The sequence below is a fragment of the Chiloscyllium plagiosum genome, unplaced genomic scaffold, assembly GCF_037043375.1.
Source record: "Chiloscyllium plagiosum isolate Xiang-an unplaced genomic scaffold, Cpla_swu_hap1 HiC_scaffold_4, whole genome shotgun sequence".
Taxonomy (NCBI): Eukaryota; Metazoa; Chordata; class Chondrichthyes; order Orectolobiformes; family Hemiscylliidae; genus Chiloscyllium; species Chiloscyllium plagiosum.
The window spans coordinates 12,714,609-12,733,414 of NW_028270142.1; the positions used below are offsets into that span (position 1 = coordinate 12,714,609).

At 39.3% G+C, this 18,806-nt stretch overlaps 1 protein-coding gene across 1 annotated transcript in view; it reads left to right on the forward strand.

Annotated features, from left to right (window-relative positions):
• The window catches only part of terf1 (telomeric repeat binding factor (NIMA-interacting) 1), a 51,303-nt gene that overhangs the window by 26,610 nt on the left and 5,887 nt on the right, over positions 1-18,806 (forward strand). Inside the window, exons 6-8 of the mRNA XM_043689188.2 lie at positions 917-1,008; positions 12,137-12,199; positions 15,182-15,288. Coding sequence (XP_043545123.1) covers positions 917-1,008; positions 12,137-12,199; positions 15,182-15,288 — 262 coding nt within the window. The remainder of the gene's footprint in view (positions 1-916; positions 1,009-12,136; positions 12,200-15,181; positions 15,289-18,806) is intronic.

Consider the following 18,806-nt stretch of genomic DNA (forward strand, 5'->3'; position numbering starts at 1 on the left):
TCTGTAAATAGTCCTGGTCCCTTATCTATGGAAAGTTATACTGGTGTTAGAGGCTGCTCATAGAACATCCAGTTGGTTGACCCCGGGCATTGAGGAATTTTCTGGTGAGGAACAATTGAATGTGCTGGGCTTGTATTTATTGGAGTTTAGAAGAATAAAGAGGATACCTTATGGAAATAATTTTCTTAGGGGGCTTGACAGGTTAGATGCAAAGAAGTTATTTCTGCTTATTGGAGAGTTTAGGGCCAGAGGGCAGAATCTCAGATGTCTCCCATTTGAGACAGGGAAAAGAAGGAGGAATTTTTTCTCTGAGGTTAGTGAACTTGTGGAATTCTTTACCACAGAGGGCTGTTGAGGCTGGATATTTTAGTATATTCAAGGCTGATAGATTTTTAATTAGTAAGGGAATTAAGGTTTGTAGGATAAGGCAGAAAAGTGGAATTAAGGATTATCGGATCAGCCATGGTCTCGTTGAGTGACTGAGTGGACTCAATGGGCTGAATTGCTGACTTCTGCTCCTATATTCTATGATCTACACATACATTCTGCTTCTTCACTTTCATCAATTTATGATTCATTGTCACCTTTTATTTTGAATTGCTACCATTTCAAGTTGAACCTCAGCCTATTTTGTCCTCGCCAACATTCAACTATCTCGTAATGACTACTAACATGCAATGAAAAATAAGCCAGCCTTGACACATTTTCTGATTTTCTTAAAGCAAGCAAAGATATGCCTATAAATAGACTTTCAAGTTAAATATTAAGCAATAGTTGAAATTCTTTTTATAAAACAAAAATTTTTTTTAAAGAAAATGAGGAAAAGGTTCTAAATATTTTTCGATGTACCAGACTAGGAAGCACGTTTAACCTACTGGAGTGACTAATAATGTAGCTAGTCACATTTTATTTTCAGGCAGCAACCACAGTGGTGCAGTCTAGAAAAAGAGATGCAGTCGCAGCCAGTTCTGGCGATGAGAGTATTTGTGAACGCACGGATGGAAAATGGTAAGTGTGTTAGCTACTGCAGAAGCACTTGTACTGTGAAGAGCAAGCTGCCCATTAACATTGGACAATAGGAGATAAGTAGGAAATTTGTATTGAATTTTTTGTTTTTCATTTTTGTGTCACTATCTGAAAATACAGGATGGGATGTAAAATGCAATTGTCAGTAAGTGGAACCATTAATGATGAAAAATAGCATTGTAGACTTGAGGTGCATGAAGAAGCTGTCTTGGCGTAGTTAAAAAGACCATGTTTACTTTGCACATGGTGTGGTTGACAGACTAGATTATGTAAAAGAAAGAAGATTGACCAATAAGTGGAGGTAGTCAGTGATATAGATGAAACACAGATAGGAAAATGATTAAACCTTGGAATAACTGAGTTAATGCAAAAGCTGAGAGGATAAATGATCAAAAACCTCCGAGCAATATGGCACAAAACCAGAAGTCCATAACCACCTTGTCTTGAAAACCACTTTGAACTATTTTGAAAATAAAGTGTTTTAAATTCTTAGAATCCTTTCACCTTTTTTTCAAGCATTTTCTATTGAGGTTGTAAAGCAGGAATCATTGTGTCATCTCAAATTGTCACAAGGTATGGTGCAAAGCTGTTGATGCAACTAAAATTGAAACCACTTACCTGGATGAGTGCAATGACTACAATGCTCAAGAAGCTTGATATCATCCAGGAAGAAGCAGTCTGGTTGATCAGTCCTCAAATCACCAACTTAAAACACTTACTTCCTTCACAATCAGCTCACAATTGTGTGTACAGCTACAAAGTATTGCCAAGTCTCCTTTGACTGCACCTTTTTAATCCTGCAAAGTTTACACCTAGAAGGACAAGCACAGTAGATGCAAGAGAACACCACCTGCAAGTTCCCTTCCAAGTCGCTAATAGAGTCATAGAGATGTACAGCATGGAAACAGACCCTTTGGTCCAACCCGTCCATGCCAACCAGATATCCCAACCCAATCTAGACCCACCTGCCAGCACCAGGCCCATCTCTCTCCAAACCCTTCCTATTCATATACCCATCCAAATGCCTCTTAAATGTTGCAATTGTACCAGCCTCCACCACTTCCTCTGGCAGCTCATTCCATGATATTCGTTCATTGTGTTGGATCAAAATCCCGAAACTCATCCTAACAGAATTCTTGCATGTATCTGCACCAAATGACCACCAGTCATTCAAAGTTACCACATCTTCTAAGCACAATCAGAAGTGGCCAACAAATGTTGGTCATGCTGGCAATGCCTACATCAATGAAAGAATAAAGGAAAAGCCAAGCGATCATGAAAAGCTTGCTATAGATATCAAATTAAGCAATTTCTGCATTGAGAACAGTTAGTGAATCAAGTTGAGTGACTAGTACACCATCTCTTCATAACTTCTCTACCTGTTTGTAGCAGGCGAGAGGAGACAGCCACCAGCATGTAAATAAGTTGAAGGAAGGAGGACTTGGAGACAATCACCAACACCTAAAAGACACAAAGGAAGAGCCTGTGCTACTCAACTGTCTGAGAGAGAGCAGGAGCTTCATAAAGAGCACAAGAGAGAGCAGGGTCAGCAGCTTCATCAAGATCAGGAGAAAGCAAGGTGTCAGCAGCTTCTCAACTAGTGCGAAAGGGCATGAAGTTAGTAGCTTTGTAAATAAAATAGCAGACTTGCATGGGAAAGATAGCTGTGGCAGGGGATATAAACAGAGTCCTCTCAACCTGCTCCTACCTGTTAGAGCTGAAGTGTGATTTCACAAAAAAACAGAAAGGTAATTGGTGAGTATTACACCTGTGCCTCTCTTGATTGGCTAAGTGGTTCAAGTCAGGAAACATTATTGCAACTGACGAGTATAGTTAAGAAATTTTCCTTCTAAAAATTCAACATCCAGTATAATTAATTGAATAAGATAGAGATGAAGGGGCGGGTAATGACCACATCTGCCACAAGTATTGGTTGCTTGAGGAGCATCGGCTGACAGCTGATGAGCTAAAGTCTGAGCTGTGGACACTGTAATATGTCAGGAAAGGGAAGAAATAACTGGAACCAAGAGAGAAAATGCTGGAAAATCTCAGCAGGTCTGACAGCATCTGTAAGGAGAGAAAAGAGCTGACGTTTCGAGTCTAACTGACCCTTTGTCAAAGCTCAAAGCTAGAAATAGGGAGGTATTTATACTAGGCTGAGAGAAGGTGAGTCATGGCTCCAGAAGCAAAGGTAGCAATAATGACAGTGCATGGAGAGATTATAGGTAGATTAGGAGCTGTGAATGACCAAGGCTGAAGCCAGTGCTATGTGACAAAATATGTGGGGAATGGGAGGGATGGGTAAAGCAGAGGCAAAGTAGAAAACGGGAGAAGGGTAGCTAAGGGGGTAGAGGAGAGGAAAAAGATGATGAGAGAGTGGGGAGCGAGAGAAAGAGAGACAATCAAGAAATAAGAGATACAGAACAGTGAAAAAAATTTTTTTAAATAAATTAAATAAAATTACAGAGCAGAATGAAAACAGAGGGGTCGAGATGGGATAATCATCTGAAGTTGTTGAATGCAATGTTGAGACCGGCAGGCTGTAACGTGCCTAAGGGTCAGTTAGACTCAAAACGTCAGCTCTTTTCTCTCCTTACAGATGCTGCCAGATCTGCTGAGATTTTCCAGCATTTTCTCTTTTGGTTTCAGATTCCAGCATCCGCAGTAATTTGCTTTTATTAAGAAATAACTGGATATTATTTCAGGAGGCAGTCACATCCCTTAGATTAATTACCTCAAATTTGGTCCATGATCAGGAAGAATAACATATGACTGTGAGTGCAGTAGACATGGGAATTCAGAATTTAGTTTTGTAGAAATCTCAGCTGGTGCTCTTGTCCAGTGGGTAAGGGCACAGACTGCATGGAAGATAAGTGAACAGAACACAGAGCCGTGGTCCAGAGCATCATTCAAGTGGAGGGAAGGAAAGGAGAAAGGAGAAGTGTAAGTAGGAGAAGAGATACTGTTGTCTGCAGCAAAGGAAGTCCTGAAGGCTGTGCTGCCCATAAGGTGCCAAGATTCAGGACCTACCTTCAGGTCTGCAGAGAAATTTGGAGTGAGAGGAAAAGGATTCACTTGTTGTGGTCCAAGCAGGTACCCAATGTATAGGACTAGAAAAGAAATTTGACTGAGGATTACAAGCAGCTTTGGACTAAATTGAAAAGCAGAACTGGAAAGGTAAACAATCTTCAGATTAATACCTGAGCCATTTGCAACTGACAGGGTAAATGATATTTGAGAGGTAAACAGTGCAGGAGAAAAGGATTTTAACTGAGGTAATAGTATCAGTACTGGGGAAACAGCTGTTCAATTGGGATGGGCTTCATTTGAACTATGCTAACAGTTCGACTGAAGGCAAGTTTAAAAAATCAAAAAGAAGTGAGAGAACAGTTAGGATGGCTTTGTTAATAAAGGAAAATATCAGCGGTAGTGATGGAAGTGTGAAAATGGTGGAAAGAGACTGGGTGGGACCAAGGTATAGTAAGGGAAAGAAGTCATAGGTGGGTGTTATCTATCAACCCTTAAAGAGTTACCTCCCTGTAGACAGAGAATGAATTGAAACAAATGGAAGTATCAGGGCAATGAAATTTTAATCTGCATATTCAAAGGACAAAGTGGATGGGCAAAGGCAACATGAAAGATGAGTTTGTAGTTTGCATCAGGTCATTTCTCAGACTAGTACATTGTAGAAACTACTCAGGAACATGACCCTGTAATGTATGATGAGATTAAATTAATAAAGTGTCTCATAGCTAAGAATTCTGTAGGGAGCAGTGATCACAACTTGGTAGAATTTCAAATTTAGTTTGAGCGAAAGTAACTTGGGTCTCGGACCAGTCTCCTCAATATATATAAAGGCAATGGTATGAGGAAAGAATTGTTTAAAATTGGCTGACAAAATAGCTTTGGGGAAAGGTCCATGGGAGAGCCAAGGCAAACATTTAAGCAGATATTTCACAACATGCATCAAAAGTTCCTTCTGGTCAAAAAGAAGGATTCTGTGCAAACCAGCTGCGATAAACTGAGAATATTCAGTTAAAACCTAAAGCAACAAAGCAGCAACAGCTAGTGGTAGGCCAGATGGCTGAGAATTATTTGAGGAATCAGTAAAGATGACTACCACCTAATAGTTAAATTGCATATGAAAGTAAATTGGTAAGAAATATAAAAAAACAAGAATCAAGAGCTTCTACTGATACATAAAAAGAGAATAGCTAAAATAAATGCAGGACCCTTGCAGGATGCAACTGGGGAATTAATAATTGAGAACAGGAAATTAACAGGTTTTTTTTTTAGATTACTTACAATATGGAACCAGGCCCTTCGGCCCAACAAGTCCACACCGACCCTCTGAAGAGCAACCCACCCAGACCTATTACACTACATTTACCCCTTCACCTAACACTATGGGCAATTTAGAATGGCCAATTCACCTAACCTGCACATCTTTGAACTGTGGGAAGAAACCGGAGCACCCGGAGGAAACCCACGCAGACACAGGGAGAATGTGCAAACTCCACACAGACAGTTGCCCAAGCCGGGAATTGAACCCACGTCTCTGGCGCTGTGAGGCAGCAGTGCTAACCAATGTGCCACCATGTAATTTAAACCAATATTTTACATCACTTTCCAAAGGATGCTATAAACATCTCAAAAATAACAGATAAGCAATGTGCTAACAGAATGAAAGATGTAACAATCTCTATGACAAGGGACAAAGTATTTGAAAATGAATGGGACTAAAGGTAGACAAGTTGTCAGGACCTAACGGTCTGCATCCAAGAGTTTAAAGGAAGTGGCTCCAGAAACAGTGGAGACACTGATCAAAATGTTCCAGAACTCACTGGATTCCAGAAGGGTTCCAGTGAATTGGTAAACCACTAATATGACACTCCTGTTCAAGTAGGGATGAACACAGATACTGGAAAGTAGTTAGCCTAACATCCACCATTGGGAAAATGCCAGAATCTCTTATAAAGGTACAAATAACAGGACATTTAGCAAAGCTTAAAGCAATCTAACACAATCAGCACGCTTCACCATTCACTGAGATCATGGTTGATCTGTTAATCCTCAAATCCACTTATCCACCTTTTCCCTATAACTCTTCAATCCCTTAAAAATCTGTCTGCCTCAGTCTGGATATGCTTAACAAACCCAACCTTGACTGCACTCTATGATAAATAATTCCACAGAATTGCTACTCTCAGACGAAATTCCTCTTTTAAATGTGTGAAGTCTTATTGTGGGATTATGCCCTCTGGTCTAAGACTCTCCCACAAGGGGAAGCAACCTTTCAACATCTAATCAGTCAACTACCTTAATAATCTTGCATGTTTCAGTAAGGTTGTTTCCTAAGACAATCCCTCAATACCTGATATAAGCCGAGTGAATCTTTTCTGGACTGCTTCCAATGCCAGTATATCTTTTCTTACATAAGGAGCTCAAAATGGTTCACAGTATTGTAGTTGTGGTTTGACTAGTGCCTTATATATTTTTAACAAAATCTCCCTAATTTTATACTCCATTCTTTTTGAAATAAAGGACAACTTCGTACTCGCCTTCTCTACTACTCACTGAACTTGGATGTTAGCTTTTTTGTGATTAATGCACGAAGACCTCTCAGTCCCTCTGTTCTGTAGCTTTTAGAAGTCTTTCCCTATTTAAATAATATTCAATTGCTCTTCCTGCCAAAGTGCATAACCTTGCAATTTCCCACATTATACTCCATTTATCAAGTTCTTGACCACTTTCTTAATTTATCTCTAGTCCTCTGCATGCTCTTTGCAGTACTTGACTTCCCACCTTTTTTGCCATCCACAAACTTAGCTATAGTACCTTCACTTTCCTCATCCAAGTCATTGATACGTATTGTAACTAATGGTAGCCCAGCAATGATTCCTGTGGCACTTCACTAGTTACAGGTTACCTTCCTGAAAATGCTTTCCTTATCCCAACTCTGTGTCTCCTATTACTTAGCCAATCCTCTATCCATGTTAATAGATATTTTAAAATCAACCTGTTTGGAAATGTTATTAAACATCTATGGATTGAGTAGGACTTGAGTCCAGGGCTCCTAGTCCAGAGGTGGGTATACTGCCACCATATCAGAAGAGTCTTCTATCCCTGTTGATATACTAACACAACACCATGGGTTCTTATTAAGTACCGGTGGTCCCTTCTCAGGTACCTTCTGAAAATTCAAATATATTACATCTGCTTCTCTTTTATCTGCCATGCCTGTTACCTCCTCAAAGCATACTAGTAAATTTGTCAGGTATCATTTTCCCTTCATGAAGCCATGCTGACTCTGCTTGATCACATCTTATATTTCTAAACACTCTGCTGTTAATTCTTTATAATTGACTCTAACATTTTCCCAGTGACAAATTTTAAGCCAACTGACCTATAGCTACCTTTTTTGGTCACCTTCCCTTTTTGAATAAAGGTGCTTTATTAACAATTGCCCAGTTCTCTGGGGCTTTTTCAGAATCTAAAGATTTTTGGAAGATTGCTACTAATGTATCCACCACCTCTGTCTCCATTTGCTTTAATCTTCTCAGGTACATCTCATTGAGTCCAGAGACTTATTGAACTTTAGCCCCATTAATTTCCCCAGCATTTTTAGCGATGGTTATTGTATTTATTTCATCTCCTCGTTTTGCCCCTTGATCACTTAATAATTTTTGAATGCTATTAGTGTCTTCTACTGTGAAGACTGATGCAAAGTATTTCTTCAATTCCTCAGAAATTTCCCAATTCCCACTATAATTTCCCCAGCTTCATTCTTTCAGAGGTCAATGTTCACTTTAGCTTTTCCCTTTGTTGTATTTCTAAAGAAACCCAAGCTGTCTGTTTGTTACCTGCAAGTTTACCCTCAAAGGTTATCTTCTTTCATTTTTTCTTTGATGTTTTTTCCCAAAACTTTCCCAATCCCCTGGCTTACCACTAATATTTGTCTAATTGTATGTTCTTTTTATCAGTTTGGTGCTATCCTTGATTTCCCTCATTGTCCATGTACTTCTCCATTTTCCTGGAGTTCTCTTTCCTCACTCAGATATATCCTTGCTGTGAGCAGTGAACTACTGCTGTATTGCTCTCTTTGATTATGATACCATATCCCTCTACAGTCTTTGTCAAAACTGACCACAGCATCTTCTATTATCCAACTCAGTGAAGCTGCCTTTGTTTGGTTCCGTTTTTCTGTTTAATCAAAGCCACATCACCTTAACAATGATTTTCCAGCTCCTTATAATCACTTTGAAGTTGTGGAAGAATTCACTCTATTCCCTCTCATTGTAACCTTGGATACTGACCTTTAGCAGCTTATCCACAGACAAAGAGTCAGCAAACCATTGTCATCATTCACTTCATCCCTTCAATATTTAAGTGCTATCAAACATTGAATTTAGACTTAAAGTTTTCCTCCAGCTCAGTATGAGGAATACTAATGTCATCAACATCAGACCAACCAGACTATTTGTTAGTAGCTCTAATCTGTTTGCCAATACTGTCTTGGACTGGGAGTTTCACTGCATTATAAGTGCAAAATGAATGTCTTCAACTTTAGCATCCTATTCAATATAAAGCTGTACTTCCAACTTCTTGGTTTCAACAGCACTCAAATTACAATAATCCTCTTAAATTATGCTCGCCTCCACTTGCCCAAACCCATCTGTCAATGGAATACAGGTACACTTCTGTAAGCGTCAGATTCTCTTACTCAAGCACTATAGGGCCTGACCTCCATAAACCTGAAATGCAAAACTCATCAAAAACTCCACTGTTTGTATGATACCTGCAATAATTCTTATTTGTTTGTAGCTTCTGTTTTCAGTGACCTGAGTTTTTTACTGTTACCCCAAATTATAAACTCACAATCTCCCTCTTAAATCTGTTTATGGTCTCGACATACTAATCGCTATCTTCCAACGTACAACCCCTTCACCCTTCCTCCAAACGCACATCAACTGATTCCAGCATTTAAGTATGTCTTCCTAATTCTTTTGCTTGATATAACCATCTGAGAATTTATGTTCCTGGTTGATTCTTTGCAGACCCTGGCACAAATGCTTCATTTTAAGACTGCTTTTATTTTGTGACTTGTCAAAAGGTTGTAAAGTAATTTTTTTTGTGTGTGTGTTCATGTATAGTTCTACAAATTTTGTATAGACCATGGTGAGCCAGAGGTTTTATGATCAGTAGTGTTATTGAGCAAATGGAGGGTGGGTGTTGAATGTAGCAGCCTGGATGAATGCCATGGGAACCAACGAAACAAAAGATGTCTGAATCTGCGATAACTTTATTTGTATATCTCTATCTCATTGGTTTTTATTGCTGTTTCGTGAGCCAACTAACATGGCTGAGGAGTCTAGAATGAAAGTGTAATTAAATGTAAGGGCAGAGAGCAGAAGGAACATTTTTATGTTGAGGATGGTATAATTGATGAACAAGCTGCAGAGTTAGCAATTGAAAGGGAGGCCAAGTCAACTTTCAAGAGTGAGGTTGGTAGATATTTAGGAAAAAAGGGAATAAAAGAATTGTGGACAGACTTTGAAGATGTGATCACAACTGCTTATTTGAAACATAAACTGAGTCCATGTTGTAACTTTGTTTAAAGTAATAATACTAAGTGTGTGACAAATCAAAAGTATATACAAGGTAAACGTTTATTAAACTGATCTCCTGTAGTGAAGTTGCTGATACTAATTCTTTCTCATTATCATTTTCTTCATGTTTTTGCATCATTTTATTCTCAATTGCTTCCTCTGCCATGTCCTCAATATTTGATCTGTATTTTGCAATGTCCATGAATGATATCGCTCTTGTGCACATCATTTGGATTGGCATGTAAATCACAAGCACGATGATGAAAAGAAGTGCTGAGAGTTAAAGGTTATTGAGTGTTTGGGGTATGAGTGATGACTGCAACTTAAAACAACATTGGAACACAATCAGGTTTATGCATTCTGCTCAGAGCCATCAGCTTTTCTGCCTTGAAATTTGCCTGACATAAAAGCAAATGTCAAGGGAGGAAGGATTTGAATAAGGATAGAAATGAATGCACAAAAAGACAGCACAGGTATTACAATGAACAGGAGGGGTAAAGAAGTAAAATTGACCAGGATTTAGTGCTACCGTTGGTGAAAGCAAAGACTCATAAAGAACAGGGAACAGGCACTGGACCAGGTAGAAGTTAAATTGAAGTTGAAAAGGTAGAAATGCTATTAAATATGGACTGCAGTTTGAGATTGCCTACAAAACATTGGTATGGGGGAAAGGCAGGACAATCAAAACTTAGTTGGGATATAGGATACCACTGGAGCCACAGGTTGGTGAAAAGTCTTCCAAAGGCATACCTACAATTAAAATTTCAATTTATTTAAATCTACACATGTTAGATTTATTTCCCTGGATAATGCAAACATTCAATAATGCCATGTTTAGTACAAAGAATTCGGTAATCGGAATTATATTCTTGATAGAGCCTCATTCAAGTATTTTTATCTTCAAATTTTATAAATGTGTCCATGGTCTTCATGAGAATTGTAAAGTGGTTGTTTTGACGGTTATTCAGATGTGTGCTGATTTTGTTTTGTCTTGTCTCTTTAAAGTCAGAGATCCAAAAGTGGTTGAAAGGCAAGATATTTCAGGTCAGGTTAGCAGGTTTACGCAAGACTGTTTAGTCATATTGCAAAGTTATTCTGAAAATCTGAGAACTATGGGAAGGAAATGTTTGGTATGTTGGACAAGGGGTTCTTGATTTTAAAAAAAATTAGTTGTATAATACGTGTGACTTGGAGTGTGTGATGATATTCTTTCACACAAAAGTGCACTAGCTTGATTTGTGACTATCTGTTGCTTTCTGGATGGTTTATAAAAAAAAGGGAGAACTTGCTGTTCAGTTTCTGCATGGTACTTCCTGCTGTCTGAATCAGGTAGTCAAGCATCTCTGTTACATGACCATTATAGTGTAAGTAATGGGGAAATGTAGCATAATAAAAATAATTTGTTTCTCCATGTCCAATTTCTGTCAGAGTTCTTTGCTAGATTTTCAGCTAATTTGAACCAAGACTTATATTTAAAACCTTCAACCAGTGTTAATTTGCCTCACTTTCAAAATGCAGCAGTTTGTATATTCTTTAGGTGCTGAAACAAGCTATTTGCTAAGACTCCATTGTTTTATTTTCAAGCTATTTACAGTACTGATTGACTCCAACCGACAAAGACCATAATCTTTTCCATTGAAAGGATTGTTTACTTCTAGCTCTACTGCTTACCTTCACCTGCTTAAAAAAAGCATATCATTTACAGGTTTAATTGGTTCATTCTTTTCGTTGCTTCTATTCCCCATCAGTCACAGTGTGTCAACTCTAAAGACTATGAATTCTGCTGGATGAATCTTGTCCTGTCTATACTCTTTTCCCATCATCTGTTTCTCCAAGTGCCTCTAATTTAAAGTACTCCTCACCTTGAATTCCTTGACCTCATCTTGCCATTGTTACTTAAACCTCTGTTATTCCTGGCACCTGACAAAAGTATGGAGTTGAGTTCCAAAGCCTGATGACACTGGGGTCTGTGCCAGTTGGAGCAAAGAATGACCAGACATCTGATATACTGGGAGCTTTCCCCAAAACTATCACAGGATTGGGAAAAGAGGCACTGTGGTCTGGCAGTGCAGGGAGTGCTGAACTCAGAAATCATTGCTTTACAAACTGATAGTTGCGTCTGTGAAGTACATTGGATCAAGAGAATGAAATAGATTAACTTGTAATTCTTTTCTTTCAATGGCTATCCTACAGTAAGAATTAATAGGATCTTGAAGAGTCCTCTGTTGTTTAGTGCATTTCTCGGAGAATGCATTTATTTTTAAACTTATTAACCTGTATTCCAGGTCTGTTGTCTCTTCCTTCTATACTGAATGTTCCTCCACTTGCAAATTTACATGTAATCTTTCAGTTGATTGATCAAGAATTTAGTCCTGCAGCTATGATAAACTAAGACAGCTTGAGCTTAAAAATGCTGCTTTCATTTGAAATATCTTTTTAGCTCCTTGTATTTATATCCTACTTGGTACATGTTGGATAATCCATCCATTCATTCCCAACAGGGAAGATTTACCAAGAAGAGAAACAGATGACGAAGCAAAAAATGCAGAGCTAAATACACACAGGTTTGTTATGCTTGTATGTATCTGATTTTCAGTTGACTTTTCCTGCTATAATTTATGAATTTGGAAACTAAATTATATATCGTATGTACTCAAGTAAAAGTCGGCCCCCTATGTTTGGCCAAAGAAATCTGGAATTTTCCATATATCTCGTGTAAAAGTTGACCCTGGTTCTTCACAGATAACAGATCAACATTTGTGAGTCAAAGTATTATTCTATACATAAATGTTACGCTGATTAAATGAATTTTTTTCATGCTATTATGTGTTTTGATGTACAATTCACACCAGTTTGGCACACAAGTAATCAGAAATTGGCAGAAGGACGGCCACAAGTTGTCATGCATTTTCGTTTCTATTGTTTTTATCTGGTAATTACTCTAAGTCGTTCTGTTTTTTTTTCTTCATTCGTTCAGATATCAATTGGGCTTCTGTTAATGGAGTCATAGGTGTACAGCACGGAAACAGACCCTTCGGTCCAACTCGTCCACGCCGACCAGATATCCCAACCCAATCTAGTCCCACTTGCCAGCACCTGGCCCATATCCCTCCAAACCCTTCCTATTCTTATACCCTTTTAAATGTTGCAATTGTACCGGCCTCCACCACTTCCTCTGGCAGTTCATTCCATACACGTACCAACCTCTGCATGAAGAAGTTGCCCCTTCGGTCTCTTTTATATCTTTCCCCTCTCTCCCTAAACCTATGCCCTATAGTTCTGGACTCCCCGACCCCAGGGATTCAGCTCTTCAAAAGTTGTATTCGTGTAATAGTTGACCCCATAAATTTCATCTTAAAAAATAGTCTAAGAAATTCACCTTTACACAAGCATATATGATATTAAAATATATACTTCTAAAAAGCTCATAAAATAACGAAAATGAGAGCTTTAAAATTACTATCTTGGTATATTCAGAGCTTCTTGATTTTAGAACAAGTTTTATGAAGTTGAAATATAAAATGGAGTATTAGCATTTAATATTTTCCAAAATTATAGAACTGGAAAAAATTGAAATGTTACTCAAACTAGTATAGTTTTATTTGCAGTTGGCATTTAGTGCTGAAATCCCAGTTATTTTGTGATTACAAATGATGAATCATGCTTATCTGCACTAGATACTTCACTCCTACTCCTTTTGGTCCTCTTGCAGATGAATGCAGAGGTTCATGTGTTTTTGTGCATAAGTTATTAAAAGTGATAGGATGGACGTACAGTGGAGTCAATCAAGCAAACAGTATTCTAGGTTTTAGTAATTGTGACATACAGTGTAGGCCAATTATGCTGAACCTCTGTAAGACACTAATTAGATCATAACTGGAGCACAGTGTATTGTTCTGGGTGCTATACTTTGGGAAGGATGTGAAGACATTGAAGAGTTTCTGAGAAACATTGCACAATTGAGAAACTTTTATTATGAAGATAGATTTGATCGAGAGAAGAGAGGGCTAAGAAGAGAGGTAGTGGCAGTGCAGTAATAATGTCTGGGCTAGTTACCCAGAACACTCCAAAGAGGCGTGCGTTCAAATCCTGCTGCAGGAGGTGACAAAAATGAGTTGGGCAGCACTGTGGCTCAGCACTGCTGTCTCATGGTGCCAGGGATGTGGCTTCGATTCCAGTTTTAGATGACTGTATGGAGTTTGCATATTCTTACCGTGTCTCTGTGGGTTTCCTCCGGGTGCTCCCGTTTCCTCCCACAGTCCAGGGATGTGCAGTTTGGGTAGATTGACCGTGCTAAATTTCCCCATAGTATCTAGGAAATGCAGGCTAGGTGAGCTAGCCATAGCCATGCTGCCTGACCTGCTGCGCTTTTCCAGCAACACATTTTCAGCTCTGATCTCCAGCATCTGCAGTCCTCACTTTCTCCTAGCCATAGGAAATGCAGGAATACAAGGCTGGGTCTGGGTGGGATGTTCTTCGAAAGGTCAGTGTGGACTCGATGCACTGAACAGCCTGTTTCTACACTGTAGGGATTATATACATGCCACAATATTTATATGATCATTAGCCCATCTCATTGTCAAGAATTGGAAGGTTTGAGTTTTTAAGGAAGGCTGGATAGGCTGGAACTTTTTTTAACTGAAGCATAGGAGGTTGAGAGGTGATCTTATAGAAGTTTATAAAATGATGAGGGGCGTAGATGGAGGTAATGGTAGTTGTCTTTCCTCTAGGATTGGGAATTTCAAGTGTAGGAGGAGCTTTTTTAAGATGGATGGGCAGAGATTTTAAAAAAAGACATGAGTGGCAAAGTTCTTACATGAGGGTGGTGCACATGTGGAATGAATGTCCTAAGAAAGTGGTGAATGTGGGTATAGTTACAACGTTTAAAAGGCATTTGGATAAGTGCATCAGTAGGAAAGGTTTGGAGGGATATGGACTGGGAGCTGGCAGATTGGACTAGTTTAGTTTGGGATAATGTTAGGAATGGACTAGTTGAATTGAAGCGTCTCTTTCTGTGCTGTATGACTCTGTGTCTCTATAATTGGCCCATGATTTTGGTTAATCAATCATGCTTTATCTAGACAGAACTGATTGGGAGTAATGGTTCGTTCTTGTAAAAATAACAAGGATGAAAGGGCACAGATGTAAAATGATCTGTAAAAGAAGCAAATGCAATATAAGAATGAACATTTTCATACAGTAAGTGGTTTGAGTCTAGAATGCACTGCCTGGAAGTGTAGTCGAGGTAACTTCAACTGAGATATTCAAATTATGATTATTTATATAGAAAAATGTGTAAGGTTACATGAAAGGTCTGGAAAATGGCACTACATACTGATACTCACTCAGAGATTTGGTGTGCACTCAATCTGCCAAACAGCCGCCTCCTTTGTGATAACAATTCTCTGAGGCAATAATACTGACAATTGCAACTTCTAAGATTTTTGAGTTACAGGTGCGTTCCTGTTTTTGATAGTCCCTTCTGAATGTTAGCAAATACAAATATTACTCTGCTGAAATAATGAAGTGAAATATTTTTCTTGCAGATCTAGAAGAAAGCTTTACAGTTTTGTCGAGCAGAAGGGTTGGAAACCAATAAAGTCTGAAGCGGTCAAAGATTTTGGAGGGAAAAGGAAAAGGTTATCTGTGAAAAGTAGGTGTATTAAAATGTAATTAACATTAATTGGCATTAATTATTCCAAATACAAGCCTCCAGTAATAATTCATTGTATTATCAGTTGTAACCTTCCAATCTGAATTGCAGATAAGATCTAGATCTGTGTTTGGACAAGACAAAAGCTCTCTATGCAGGAAATCATTTTCAAATTTGCTGCAATTTTGCTGTTAGCTATGGCCAGCATACTTCCCGTCACCTGTAATTATAAGTGGATTTTCAGCTCCATGTATGACAGTATGTATTTCAGATGTAAAACAAAAACAAAATTGCAGGAGAAATGCAACAGGCCTGGCAGCATCTGTGGAAAGAAAGCAGAGTTAATGTTTTGTGTCCAGTAACCCTTCAACAATGTTAATTCTGCTATTTCTGTACCGATGCTGCCGGACCTGCTGAGTTCCTCCAGCAATTTCTGTTTTGTTTCAGGTTTCCGGCATATTTAATCCTTTGTTTATTTTTGTGGTTTTCTTTGCATTAAGGGTCTGATTGCGGTGGATTAATGGCTGAGCTGAAAAATAAAATATGTTCCCTCTTTCATGCTCCCGAGGAAAAAATAAGTCAATGCTGCCTGAAACAGGGTTACCTCAGCCTTATTAAAGTAAAGTAATTGTGCTACAGTTTTTTTCACTCTCCTTCTGGAAAATTCTTTGCTGGTATTTTTTTCAACTCACAGCATTAATGATTGAGTTCACTCTGTGGACCATGGTCCAATGTGTTGAAGCATTCCGGAGAATGTTTCAGATCATGTATAAAACACACAGTAAGGAAAAGGAAAGAAAAATGCTTACATTTGTAATACAGCTTCATGATCTCAATATGCTGAAAACACCAATAAGGTAAAGGACCAAATAATACTCTCCAGTGTTGATTGAGGAATAACTATTGACTATGCCGCAGTGAGATTTCCCTGGTTCGTTTGAGAAGTGCCAAGAGGAACTTTTAACATCCACTTGAGAGACAGAGGAAAGCCTCATGTTTAACATCTAATTCAAAAGATGACATGTACAAAATTGAAGCACAGCCTCAGTACTGGTCATTGGATAAACATATGGATGAAACTGGAATAGTGTAAGTTGGTTCCACAGGTCAGCACAATATAAAGGGCTGAAGAGCCTGTACTGCGCTGCAGTGTTCTATGTTCTGTGTACTGTATAGAAGAATTGCTCGAAATTATTGATCTTGAATCTGCAGCCTTCTACTAAAGATAAGTGTTATCACTGAGCCAAGGTTGAAACCATCTTAGCCCAAATCTTCTGAAAGTAGCAGTCGCCAGGTTCAGCATTCCCTTTTTACATCACTAATTGCTGTGTTCCAATAAGTAAGGAGTTTAAACATCTCAAAGTTTCATGAGACAGTTATGGGTAGAAGATAGAGTGGGTGAAGATGTTGGTGGCAGGTAACTGGATGACAGTCTACATTGGTTTGAAGGGTGTAGTCGAGTGATGAGATTATGGGAAGGAACATGTCAGTTTGGGCAATTACGTCAAGTTGGAGGATAATCTTTCTATGCAGTTAAGTAAGTCAACCCTTGGAATTCTGTGACTCTAACTCAGAGTTGGAGACTTTTACAGAGGGTTTCAGAAGTTTGAATTTGCTGGGAAATTCTTTGGCAATTAGTGCATCAGAACTTCTAAGAGATCCCCAGCACATCATCTAGGCTACTTTGTTGCAATGACTATCTTCCAATTAGAAAATCTGGGCTCCTGATTAAGATGTGTTTCAGCAGTCACAATCAAAAGACAGCAGCAACGGCCTACAAGTACAGAATCAAGTAATCAAGAAATCATGTCTCACAAACTTGATTGAGGTTTTTGAAGAAATAACGAAGAGGGTTGATGAGGGCAGAGCGATTGATGTGATATGCATGGACATCAATAAGGCATTCGATAAGATTCCCCAAGGGAGACTGGTTAGCAAGGTTAGATCTCCTGGAATACAGGGAGAACTAGCCATTTGGATACAGAACTGGCTCAAAGGTAGAAGAGTGGAGGGTGGAGGGTTGTTTTTCAGACTGGAGGCCTGTGACCAGTGGTGTGCCACAAGGATCGGTGCTGGTCCACTACTTTTCATCATTTATATAAATGATTTGGATGTGAGCATAAGAGGTACAGTTAGTAAGTTTGCAGATGACACCAAAATTGGAGGTGTAGTGGACAGCGAAGAAAGTTACCTCAGATTACAACACGATCTTGATCCAGTGGACCAATGGGCTGAGAAGTGGCAGATGGAGTTTAATTCAGATAAATGCGTTTTGGGAAAGCAAATCTTAGCAAGACTCAAACACTTAATGGTAAGGTCCTAGGGAGTGTTGCTAAACAAAGAGACCTTGGAGTGCAGGTTCATAGCTCCTTGAAAGTGGAGTTGCAGGCAGATAGGATAATGAAGAAGGCATTTGGTATGCTTTCCTTTATTGGTCAGAGCATTGAGTACGGGAGTTGGGAGGTCATGTTGCGGCTGTACAGGTCATTGGTTAGACCACTATTGGAATATTGTGTGCAATTCTGGTCTCCTTCCTATCGGAAAGATGTTGTGAAACTTGAAAGGGTTCAGAAAAGATTTACAAGGATGTTGCCAGGGTTGGAGGATTTAAGCTATAGGGAGAGGTTGAATAGGCTGGGGCTGTTTTCCCTGGAGCGTCTGAGGCTGAAGGGGTGACCTCGTAGAGGTTCACAAAATTATGAGGGACATAGATAGGATAAATAGACAAAGCCTTTTTCCTGGGGTAGGGGAGCCCAGAACTAGAGGGCATAGGTTTAGGGTGAGAGGGGAAAGATATAAAAGAGACCTAAGGGACAATCTTTTCACGCAGAGGGTGGTACGTGTATGGAATAAGCTGCCAGAGGAAATGGTGGAGGCTGGTATAATTGCAACATTTAAAAGACATTTAGGTGGGTATATGAATAGGAAGAGTTTGAAGAGATATGAGCCTGGTGCTGGCAGATGGGACAAGATTGGGTTCTGATATCTGGTTGGCATGGACGGGTTGAAGCAAAGGGTCTGTTTCCATGCTGTACATCTATATGATTCTTTAATAGAGAAGGCCGTTAGAACCATTGTGTCTGTACTGGTTCTTTGTAAGCGGCACGGTGACTCAGTAATTAGTACTGAGGGGAAGGTTTCGGGACGGGAGTATGGGTTGGCGGTGGGGGGGGGGGGCATGGACCTAACAGGGGAGGCGTGGAGGGATTGGTCTTTCTGGAACACATTAGGGGTGGGGAGGGAAATATATATCTGATGGTGGGATCTGTTTGTAGGCGGCAGAAATGGCAGGGGATGATACAATGTATCCTGAAATTGGTGGAGTGGAAGGTGAGGACCATGGGAGTTCTGTCCTTGTTGCGATTGGAGGGGTGGGGTTCAAGGGCAGAAGTGTGGGAAGTGGAGGAAATGCGTTGGACGGCATAATCAACCACATGGGACAAGAAATTGTGGTCTTTGAAAAAGGAGGCCATCTGTTACAACATTCCTGTTAAACTACTTGAGATGTATATAGTAAG